Source organism: Protomyctophum parallelum (assembly GCF_964188405.1).
Source record: "Protomyctophum parallelum genome assembly, chromosome: 1".
Taxonomy (NCBI): Eukaryota; Metazoa; Chordata; class Actinopteri; order Myctophiformes; family Myctophidae; genus Protomyctophum; species Protomyctophum parallelum.
The window spans coordinates 98,554,255-98,566,374 of NC_139697.1; the positions used below are offsets into that span (position 1 = coordinate 98,554,255).

Genomic DNA, 12,120 nt, shown 5'->3' on the forward strand with positions numbered 1-12,120 from the left:
TGTCAGTATATTTAGGCTTAGTTTCCATTTAGTTCTCGTCAGTGGAAAAAAGGTAGTCGACGAACATTTTTTGTCTTGGTTTTAAGTCGACGAAAACAACACTGCTAGTGTGTGGACCGAATGTATAGCGGGAATTGTTGTGAAAATTAGGGTACGACCCGATGCTCACTAAGCACTACAGCATACCGCCACCGTTAGGGTATGACCTGATGCTCACTAAGCACTACAGCATACCGCCACCTTTAGGGTATGACCCGATGCTCACTAAGCACTACAGCATACCGCCACCGTTAGGGTATGACCTGATGCTCACTAAGCACTACAGCATACCACCACCGTTAGGGTATGACCTGATGCTCACTAAGCACTACAGCATACCGCCACCTTTAGGGTATGACCCGATGCTCACTAAGCACTACAGCATACCGCCACCGTTAGGGTATGACCTGATGCTCACTAAGCACTACAGCATACCGCCACCGTTAGGGTATGACCTGATGCTCACTAAGCACTACAGCATACCGCCACCGTTAGGGTACGACCCGATGCTCACTAAGCACTACAGCATACCGCCACCGTTAGGGTACGACCCGATGCTCACTAAGCACTACAGCATACCGCCACCGTTAGGGTATGACCTGATGCTCACTAAGCACTACAGCATACCACCACCGTTAGGGTATGACCTGATGCTCACTAAGCACTACAGCATACCACCACCGTTAGGGTATGACCTGATGCTCACTAAGCACTACAGCATACCGCCACCATTAGGGTATGACCTGATGCTCACTAAGCACTACAGCATACCGCCACCGTTAGGGTATGACCTGATGCTCACTAAGCACTACAGCATACCACCACCGTTAGGGTATGACCCGATGCTCACTAAGCACTACAGCATACCACCACCGTTAGGGTATGACCCGATGCTCACTAAGCACTACAGCATACCACCACCGTTAGGGTACGACCCGATGCTCACTAAGCACTACAGCATACCACCACCGTTAGGGTACGACCCGATGCTCACTAAGCACTACAGCATACCGCCACCGTTAGGGTATGACCTGATGCTCACTAAGCACTACAGCATACCGCCACCATTAGGGTATGACCTGATGCTCACTAAGCACTACAGCATACCACCACCGTTAGGGTATGACCCGATGCTCACTAAGCACTACAGCATACCGCCACCGTTAGGGTATGACCCGATGCTCACTAAGCACTACAGCATACCACCACCGTTAGGGTACGACCCGATGCTCACTAAGCACTACAGCATACCGCCACCGTTAGGGTATGACCTGATGCTCACTAAGCACTACAGCATACCACCACCGTTAGGGTATGACCCGATGCTCACTAAGCACTACAGCATACCGCCACCATGCACACGTTGCACAGATACGGCTCTAGTCTTTCTTACATTTCTCCGGGGTTCGAATCCCATCCAAGTCTCTCTATGCTCACTGTTGGGATCATTTTGAGCATCTGCCGATACGGATCGATTCGATATTTATATTTTATAGAACACGTTTATTTATGCCACACATCACAATAATACAATATCGAAATCACAGACAATAACCCAGTCATGATATGGATGTGATATTGATACTAGGGCATGACCCGATCACATTCTTTGTTTTTGCTCCCGATTACCGATCGTTTGAAAATGACGTGATCGACCCCCGATTTCCCGATCAGGACAACCCTACTCACTGCCTGCACAAAATGAAATGGAATGCCCAAAAATAAATACATAAAAGGAGAGAGAGAGAAGCACATGCTGACGATTGCGTTTGATATGCGTTAATCATAATAATAATAATAGGCCAGTGACATTTTGATATGTTCTTTCTTACCAGTTATCTCTCCAGTCTACAGTTTTTTCTGCCGTTTTCGCTAGAGAGTGGCGAGTGGTGCACAAATGGAACCAAATGGATGCCGTCATTTGTGTGAGTCTAATGAAAACGGTATCTCTCTCTCTCTCTCTCTCGGAGTGTACAAAGGGGCGGGGGGGGGGGGGTGCGTTGGGTTCCCACTCCAAACGGTCAGTTATTTCACCACTGCCCTGTCCAGAGCAGTGAAGGAGGAGTGAATGGTTTTGGACATACAGAGTTATGGCCGCCGCTGTAGACAACGTTGAAAAGATTTTGTGTCTCTCTCCAGTCACCCAGGCAGCACGTGCACACACAAGACATCAAAAAGGGAGGGGGGCTTCGGCCCCTGCCCTTTTACCCCGTCTGTAAAAACAACTGCCCTCTCCAGACCACGAATGCAGCATTTTACTACATGGTGAAAGAAATGCAAAACGCCCCTCCTCTTCTCCTTTCCATGCCATACCCGAGAATTGTCTTTTTTTTCACCGGAACTCTCCTGATCTTTGAACGTGTGCATTTTTGTATCGAAAGAATGTCGTTTTATAAATCCATGGTCATCGCCGCATCTCCAGTTAGCCGACGAGTGCGGCGGTGGGGGGTCACGCCCGGGAAAATAGCCGATCTACAAGCTCTCAACGCGTCGCAGCGGGCTGCGACGCGTTGAGAGCTTGTAGATCGGCTATTTTCTTCCAAAAGTGCCCTCTTAAACGGAATCCTAGCCATTCAGGATATATCTGCGGTTGTTTAACGGCATCGTTGGTCGTCCTGGAACTCAATCTCTCTCTCTCGGTCCATAAACGTTTGTGTTTCTTTTGAAAATGATAACTTCGACGAAATCCCGTTTTACTCGATAAGAAAGAAAGCAGCAAATAGCCATTGTTGTTCGTGGTGGTCAACGCCGGGGGGGTCTCTCTCTCTCTCTCTCTCTGGGTGAGAGACCTCCGTCCTCAGTGGGGTTTTCCGATGTCCACGGTGACGTTGATGTAGAGCGGTGGTCTCTCCACCGACAGGGTCTTGTAGGAGCAGGAGTTGAGGCCGTCCTTCTTCCACACCTGGGGCGTCCGTCCCAGCAGCCGCATCCTGTGGTCGTCGGTAAAGATACAACAATCTTAGTTTATTGCATGGCTTTTTGGTTTGAATATGCTTTGATTCTGATCGCTGAATTCAGCGAGTTGAGTTATGTCTTGATAACGGACCGCCCCGCTCTATAACAGACCTAATCAAACCCTCTGAGCACCAGCTGTGCTCGGCTACGCCCCGCTTGATTTAACTGCTGTTTCCAACATGACAGCCATGTAAACACACACACACACACACACACACACACAATGTCATTTACATCTAAACATTGCTCTCAAAAAAGTTTTTTGAAAACATTTGAGCGAGAATTAGACAAAGCAGTATACCCGAAAATGGATTCTATTTGATCAACTCACTCCCTTGTTTTCCGACAGTGCTGCAGCCCTGCAGCTGGCCAGACGCAGCCAGCACAAACTTATGGAATACTTAGTTGTTTCTTTTGTGTTTTGGGTCAAGTTTAATAATTTGTGTTAGGTAGCCATGTAATAAGTGGGATAATATCTGGCTAGGTGGTCGTTGTTGGAACGCTTGTGTCTTTTCCTCTTTAACGGTTACGTATAGACCATGAAGTCGTAGTTTAACGGACCGACCTGTCTTTGTTGATTCCGTTGCCGCTGTCGCGTTTATGAAACACCATGGTGTAGCGGGCGATGTCGGCGGGAGGACGGAGGATCTTCATCTTCTGCAGTTCCACCCTGTGAGGAGAACCAGGAAGTTATAGAATATAGTTCCACCCTGTGAGGAGAACCAGGAAGTTATAGAATATAGTTCCACCCTGTGAGGAGAACCAGGAAGTTATAGAAAATAGTTCCACCCAGTGAGGAGAACCAGGAAGTTATAGAATATAGTTCCACCCTGTGAGGAGAACCAGGAAGTTATAGAATATAGTTCCACCCTGTGAGGAGAACCAGGTAGTTATAGAATATAGTTCCACCCTGTGAGGAGAACCAGGAAGTTATAGAATATAGTTCCACCCAGGAAGTTATAGAATATAGTTCCACCCTGTGAGGAGAACCAGGAAGTTATAGAATATATGTTCTCCATTCTGACCTGAGATCAGATTCTAAAAATGTCTGTTTGACAATGACAGTTTTCTGAAAAAGCTATGTTTCTATGTCAGTGGTTCTTCGATTTTTCAAAAATAGCAGACCTACAAGCTTGTAGATCTGCTATTTTTAAATAGTTAAATTATAACGTAATGCTAACACCAAAAGGGGTTCCCGCCCAAGGACATGTCACACCAATGCAAGCATGCCGAGTCACGGGTGTGGTTTGGGCCTTAGGGACAGTCACCTGATGCGGAGGTCGTCGTCCTCCCCCCCCAGCCCCAGTACCTGATGCGGAGGTCGTCGTCCTCCCCCCCCCAGCCCCAGTACGCGTTGGAGAATCCGTTGACTTTGTGAAACTGCTCCTTCGTCATGGCCGTGACTCCACCGAAGTAGCCTTTGTAACGCAGCCTGCAGGGCGGGGACAGAGAGCAGAGAGGGTAAACTAATTAGGAAAGGTTGCTCTTGAGCAGGTACAGTACTGTACCAGGTACTGTATTATTTTCTTTTAATTGAATCAAATAAATTCTGTTTTTCAGCATGCCCATCACACCACGTGAGAAAGACCCTTAGTGAACAAACACTCTGCTATACTATGGGTCTGTCACTATCCTATTGTGTTACTGATGAAGTGAGTACAATGGACCACAATGGAAATGGAAACTAGCCCCCCTCGGCCTCCCCCCCCCCCCCTTCCCTAGCTGTGGGGCTTTTTGTGTTATCCTTTTAGCACAACCTTTGACTGTACTGTATTCAATCAAACACTATAGAGCTGTTTAACACTTATTTTAAACTAAAACTATCACTTACACCCCTCTGAGAAACGGAGCTCTGTGTGTGTGTGTGTGTGTGTGTGTGTGTGTGTGTGTGTGTGTGTGTGTGTGTGTGTGTGTGTGTGTGTGCGCGTGTGCGTGCACGGTGTTCTGTATACACTGCTGTCTCAAGAGTGAGATGAAAGCCGAGTCTAATAATAATAATAATAATAATACATTTTATTTATAAGGCGCCTTTCAGGGCACTCAAGGTTGCCGTACAGATTAAAAGCAGTACAAGAACACAGTTAAAAGCAGAAAATAAAAATAATTAAACTAGGGCACAGCCTGCAGCAGAACGTCACACAGAGTCACAGGCCTGCCTAAACAGGTGGGTTTTGAGGTGAGTTTGAAATATGGTGATAGAGTCCATGTTTCTGATGTCAGTCTGAGCCAATTTTTGAGTGAAGACAGTCAGCCAATCAGGTGCTATAGCTTACTTGAAGTCAGCCAATCAGGTGCTATACCTTACTTTAAGTCAAACCAATCAGCTGCTATACCTTACTTGAAGTCAGCCAATCAGGTGCTATAGCTTACTTGAAGTCAAGCCAATCAGGTGCTATAGCTTACTTGAAGTCAGCCAATCAGGTGCTATAGCTTACTTGAAGTCAGCCAATCAGGTGCTATACCTTACTTGAAGTCAAGCCAATCAGCTGCTATACCTTACTTGAAGTCAGCCAATCAGGTGCTATAGCTTACTTGAAGTCAGCCAATCAGGTGCTATACCTTACTTGAAGTCAAGCCAATCAGCTGCTATACCTTACTTGAAGTCAGCCAATCAGGTGCTATAGCTTACTTGAAGTCAGCCAATCAGGTGCTATAGCTTACTTGAAGTCAAGCCAATCAGGTGCTATAGCTTACTTGAAGTCAAGCCAATCAGGTGCTATAGCTTACTTGAAGTCAGCCAATCAGGCGCTATAGCTTACTTGTATCCCGTGGCGTTGCGGCCCACCACCAGGTGCCGGGGCTGGTCGGAGCAGGTGTAGAGGTTGTGGTCGTTCTCGGGCACCAGGTCCACGTCGTGGAAGATGAAGCAGTCCCAGGCGCGGTCCCTGAGGGCCTCCAGGTAGCCCACGTTCAGCAGCTTGGCGCGGTTGAACGTCGCGTCGCCGGCCTTTTAGCAAAAAATAAAACCACATCATGGCGCTTAGACGTCAGATCCACAGCGCCAGAGAGATAGATTCCTTCTGCGTCTTAACGTCTTGACACATTTTACACATTTACAAGTGACAAGGGGCTGGATGGTAACCGTAAGGTTGCCAGTTCGAACTCTGTGGGTTTCTCCCAGAGTTAGTGTCAAAGTGTCCTTGAGCAAGACACTAATTGCTCCTGATGTGCTGGTTGGTGCCGTGCATGGTGTCCACCGATGCTATACATGCTTTTATTTCAACCCGACTTGACTACTGTAATGCACTGTATGTTGGTGTTACCCAAGCCTGCCTGTCACCACTACAGTTAGTCCAAAACGCGGCCGCTCGCCTCTTAACAGGGACACGGAAGTATGACCACATCTCCCCGATCCTTGCCTCCCTACACTGGCTTCCTGTGAGCTAAAGGATCCAGTTTAAGATTTTAATGTTTGCTTTTAAGTCTGTAAATGGGTTGGCACCAGTCTATATTTCGGAACTTGTAACTCCCAAAGTATCGACAAGGGCCCTGAGGTCGACTGACCAGTCACTTCTCAAGATCCCTAAATCCAAGCTGAGGTAATTTTCTGTTGTAGCACCCACACTGTGGAATGAACTTCCACCTCATGTCAGAGCTTCTCAATCCTTGTCTGTGTTTAAATCACGTCTGAGAACTCACTTGTACTCCTTGGCATTTGAACATACTGAATAAGAGTTGCCGCTTCCACTGCATTGTTTCAACCTTGTTGTATAAAGTGAATTGGATTGGATTGGATCGGTGTGTGAATGTGTGTGTGAATGGGTGAATGTTATGCACAATCTATGTAAAGGCGCTATATAAATGCACCATTTACAAAATATATCGTCTGTGTCTCTAATTAATGCCAATTTGGTAGTGTGAGGTGGTGCAGGTGTCTATACCTGCTGTATGACGTAGATGCCGTAGTGTGTAGTGTACCTGCTGTATGCCGTAGATGCCGTAGTGTGTAGTGTGTAGTGTACCTGCTGTATGCCGTAGATGCCGTAGTGTGTAGTGTGTAGTGTACCTGCTGTATGACGTAGATGCCGTAGTGTGTAGTGTGTAGTGTACCTGCTGTATGACGTAGATGCCGTAGTGTGTAGTGTGTAGTGTGTAGTGTACCTGCTGTATGACGTAGATGCCGTAGTGTGTAGTGTGTAGTGTACCTGCTGTATGACGTAGATGCCGTAGTGTGTAGTGTGTAGTGTGTAGTGTACCTGCTGTATGACGTAGATGCCGTAGTGTGTATAGTGTGTAGTGTACCTGCTGTATGACGTAGATGCCGTAGTGTGTAGTGTGTAGTGTGTAGTGTACCTGCTGTATGACGTAGATGCCGTAGTGTGTAGTGTGTAGTGTGTAGTGTACCTGCTGTATGACGTAGATGCCGTAGTGTGTATAGTGTGTAGTGTACCTGCTGTATGACGTAGATGCCGTAGTGTGTATAGTGTGTAGTGTACCTGCTGTATGACGTAGATGCCGTAGTGTGTAGTGTGTAGTGTGTAGTGTACCTGCTGTATGACGTAGATGCCGTAGTGTGTATAGTGTGTAGTGTACCTGCTGTATGACGTAGATGCCGTAGTGTGTGTAGTGTGTAGTGTGTAGTGTGTAGTGTACCTGCTGTATGACGTAGATGCCGTAGTGTGTAGTGTGTAGTGTGTAGTGTACCTGCTGTATGACGTAGATGCCGTAGTGTGTATAGTGTGTAGTGTACCTGCTGTATGACGTAGATGCCGTAGTGTGTAGTGTGTAGTGTGTAGTGTACCTGCTGTATGACGTAGATGCCGTAGTGTGTATAGTGTGTAGTGTACCTGCTGTATGACGTAGATGCCGTAGTGTGTGTAGTGTGTAGTGTGTAGTGTGTAGTGTACCTGCTGTATGACGTAGATGCCGTAGTGTGTAGTGTGTAGTGTGTAGTGTACCTGCTGTATGACGTAGATGCCGTAGTGTGTATAGTGTATAGTGTGTAGTGTGTAGTGTGTAGTGTACCTGCTGTATGACGTAGATGCCGTAGTGCAGCTGCTGCCTCTGCAGGAAGGGGTGCAGGTGGTGCAGCAGGTAGCGCAGGTGTTTCTCGCGGCTGCGGTGCGGGATGAGGATGGCCACGCTCTGCCTCGCCACGCAGTCCGGAGGACGGTACTGACCCGCGCTGACCGCCGCGTTGTCGCCCTCCACCTCCCCGAGGGTCAGGGAGGGCCCGAAGGACAGCTTCAGGGCTCCCTCTGCACGCAATGAGCCCGTTATTAAAACACATTCTGGGCCCAAAGGACAGCTTCAGGGCTCCCTCTGCACGCAATGACCCCGTTATTAAAACACATTCTGGGCCCAAAGGACAGCTTCAGGGCTCCCTCTGCACGCAATGACCCCGTTATTAAAACACATTCTGGGCCCAAAGGACAGCTTCAGGGCTCCCTCTGCAATGAGCCCGTTATTAAAACACATTCTGGGCCTGAAGGACAGCTTCAGGGCTCCCTCTGCAATGAGCCCGTTATTAAAACACATTCTGGGCCCCAAGGACAGCTTCAGGGCTCCCTCTGCAATGAGCCCGTTATTAAAACACATTCTGGGCCCCAAGGACAGCTTCAGGGCTCCCTCTGCAATGACCCCGTTATTAAAACACATTCTGGGCCCCAAGGACAGCTTCAGGGCTCCCTCTGCAATGAGCCCGTTATTAAAACACATTCTGGGCCCGAAGGACAGCTTCAGGGCTCCCTCTGCAATGAGCCCGTTATTAAAACACATTCTGGGCCCAAAGGACAGCTTCAGGGCTCCCTCTGCAATGAGCCCGTTATTAAAACACATTCTGGGCCCAAAGGACAGCTTCAGGGCTCCCTCTGCAATGAGCCCGTTATTAAAACACATTCTGGGCCCCAAGGACAGCTTCAGGGCTCCCTCTGCACGCAATGAGCCCGTTATTAAAACACATTCTGGGCCCAAAGGACAGCTTCAGGGCTCCCTCTGCAATGAGCCCGTTATTAAAACACATTCTGGGCCGGGAAGGGAACCCCTTTTGGTGTTTTAACCCATTTAGGCCTGACCTAAAAAATTTAATCCTCCAGTTTTCTGAAATAAATATTTTCACGATTTTTCAAAAATAGCAGACTTACGAGCTTGTAGATCTGATATTTTTCAATAGCTAAATTATAACATAATGTTTAAAACACCAAAAGGGGTTCCCGTCCAAAATGGGTTAAGCATTATGTTATACTTTAGCTATGGAAAAATAGCAGATCTACAAGCTCATAGCGCGGCACCGAGTGCCGCGCTATGAGCTTGTAGGTCTACTATTTTTGAAAAATCGTGAAAATGCGGCATAAAATCTTCTTTCAGAGCGAAGGTTTTTCACTCAAATCTTTGCTTCTGAGGGGTTCATGGAATGACATATTTTCAGATGGGGGTCGGTGGCCAATTACATATCATTTTCGTTGACATGAAATATTGAGCACCACTGAGTCTGACATAGAAACATAGGTATTTTAGAAAACTGTCAGGATTTAGAAGATTTATTTTTTAAATTTCGACGTCAGGCCTAAATGGCTTAAGACCTGGAACCTGTGTCACTTTAGCATGGAAATGCATTAACCATTATATTACCTATTATACTTTCAGCTGAAGTTTTCAGTTTGAATATATATTCTTTACCAGCGAATGTTTTTAACTCAAAAATATTTGCTTCAGATGGGGGTCCGCCGTGGCCAAATACAGATAATTAATAATTAAGATAAGAGGTACTTGACATGAAAAGGCTTGAGAAGTGACCACGTTTTTGTCATAAAACTGTCAGGATTTAGAAGACATTTAGTAGAATCTGGTCTCATTGGGGTTTAAAGCAAAGATAAAGTCTCATGCAGGGACAGGAGTGTTCAGGGAGGCCACTGTTCGCCGGCTACCTTTTTCCACTGACGAAAACTAAGCTATGACGACTAAAACGAAGACTATACTGACAATTTTTCGTCAAATAAAAACTAGACTAAAATGTTAGGAAGGGACTAGTGGACAAGAGATCCAGCATAAGTCATTTTACACTTGAAATCAACTAGTCGACTAAAATCGTATATTTTGTCGACTAACACTAAAACATTCCAGGTGACTAAAAATGTGTTAAAACTAAACTAAATGAAGTTGCATTCCAAAGACTATGACTTTTAGACTAAAATAGAAATGTACTGCCAAAAGACAACAGTGGTGCGTGCGGCCGTGCGCCGTGCATATACTCACTCAGCAGGGGTGATTTGTCCGGACAGTGGTCTTTGGGTGTCTGGTCTTGGGTGACGTCCTGTGTGGGGGACGCTGACCTCCCAGCAGGGTCCACCTCCAGCAGCTTCACGGCCAGGCCTCTGCTGACCGTCTGGAACGTCACCACGGCCAGGGGCAGGTCCTGGGCCGTCCGCACCGTCTCACCTGCAGTGGTGGAGAAGAACGGTATTCGCTTTGTTCTGAGCGGTGCAACCACTCCTATAGACGGCTATGTGGGGTGGCTGTGTCCCTGGCTGTGTCCGAGCACGGAAATAGCGTTATAGCGTTTGTTCACCACCGAGTGTCACTGTTGCACAGCCTAACACACAGACACACACAGGCCAGGGAGGAGGGCTTGTACAGTACAGTACAGTACAGTACTAGGGCGGGTCATACTTTATTTATTTTTTGAAAATCAAAATGCTTGGGTGTCTATTTTGTGTGTTTTCTTTCTGGATAATTCAAATATGGAATTATTTTTTGGATAGGACAACTCTTACCTACATGAATTTGCATTTTTAAATCACTAATTGTACCCGTTCTACCTCATTTATAAGAATTAAAATCCAAAGGAAATTCTAAATTGAAAGCAGGACTTATTCAACCTTGTAAAGTTCAGAAAGTGATCATTGATCATTGTATTTTTATCCAGTGATATACATGCACTTGAATTGTCAATAAATGTAAATTTGACTTTGTCAATATAAATTCTTTCCTTTATGTCTTTGAAAATCCTAAAAAGAGGTTAAAACGGGCAAAATATGCAACTTAGAAGTACAAAATAATGTAGGTTAGAGTTGTTCTATCCAACAAATAATGTGATATTTGAATTCTCCATCAAAAAACAAATAATTTAGACACCCCACATGTTAGAATTTCCTTTGGATTTTAATTCTTATAAATGAGGTAGAACGGGTACAATTAGCGATTTAAAAATGCTAATTCATGTAGGTGAGAGTTGTCCTATCCAAAAAATTATTCCATATTTGAATTCTCCAGAAAAAAAACACACAAAATAGAAACCCAAGCATTTTGATTTTCAAAAATAAATAAAGTATGACCCGCCTTAGTACAGTACAGTACAGTACAGTACAGTACAGTACAGTACACAATGAAATGTATAAAGGAGCTGAAGTGGGTATTGTAGACTACTGTATGTTTTGTAATAATAATCCAAATCTACAAAGTAATGAGTAACTAAAGTAAAACAAGAGTAAAACAATAATATTTGCTCGTTGAGATACAGTAGAGTGGAAGTAGAAGTTCTGGAAATTGGTAAAACTCCAGTCAAATTAAAATGACCTCAAAATCTCCATGTGGGACACACAGTTAAAACGGGTGCTGAGACACGTTGACTATTATTAGGTTCCCAAGTTGCATCGTTCTCAATCAGGCCGCTAGCCGAAAGGCACGTACAGTACAGGTCTAGTCGTACAGAAGTACAGAAACTTGAGTAAAATGTACATTCCACACCAGCGTCTCACCTGCGAAGGCTGCGATCCAGGCCAGCACGCTGAGCGAGAGCAGGAACAGTACGACGTACTTCCCACGGCGGAGGACCTTGGACATGGGACAGACGCCCATGGCGGCGCTGCAGGGTTGATGATGATGTGGCACAAAGTCCCAAGTAGCCCCGTAGGCCGTATAGGGCAGAGATGATTGGATTTTCTGGGGGAGGGGGGTTTGTTTATGATACTTCCTCTATGGAGGCGTTGAAAACGGAGCGGGTCGCGGCGGTGGCAGTGGCGGGTCCGCTGTCCAGTCGTCCCTCCTCCATCGCGGCAGAGAAGCATGTGACGATGATGATGATGATGTGTGTGGGCTTCATCTCAGCCACACATCGTCGCTTTGCTTCGTGAGGTTTTTGGTGGTCCGTCTCGGAAACGACGAACGAACCATCAAAGTCCAATTGCC

General features: G+C 46.2%; 1 protein-coding gene across 1 annotated transcript; it reads right to left on the reverse strand.

The window, feature by feature from the left end:
* Positions 1-2,603: 2,603 nt before the first annotated feature.
* Positions 2,604-11,805, reverse strand: b4galt4 (UDP-Gal:betaGlcNAc beta 1,4- galactosyltransferase, polypeptide 4). The gene is made up of 7 exons (XM_083776574.1): positions 11,691-11,805; positions 10,189-10,371; positions 7,960-8,192; positions 5,754-5,941; positions 4,304-4,426; positions 3,560-3,664; positions 2,604-2,969 (listed from the first exon to the last, which is right to left on the reverse strand). Exons 1-7 carry the CDS (start codon positions 11,788-11,790, stop codon positions 2,837-2,839), a joined length of 1,065 nt encoding a protein of 354 aa, XP_083632700.1. The 5' UTR covers positions 11,791-11,805; the 3' UTR covers positions 2,604-2,836.
* Between the last annotated feature and the right edge of the window lie 315 nt (positions 11,806-12,120).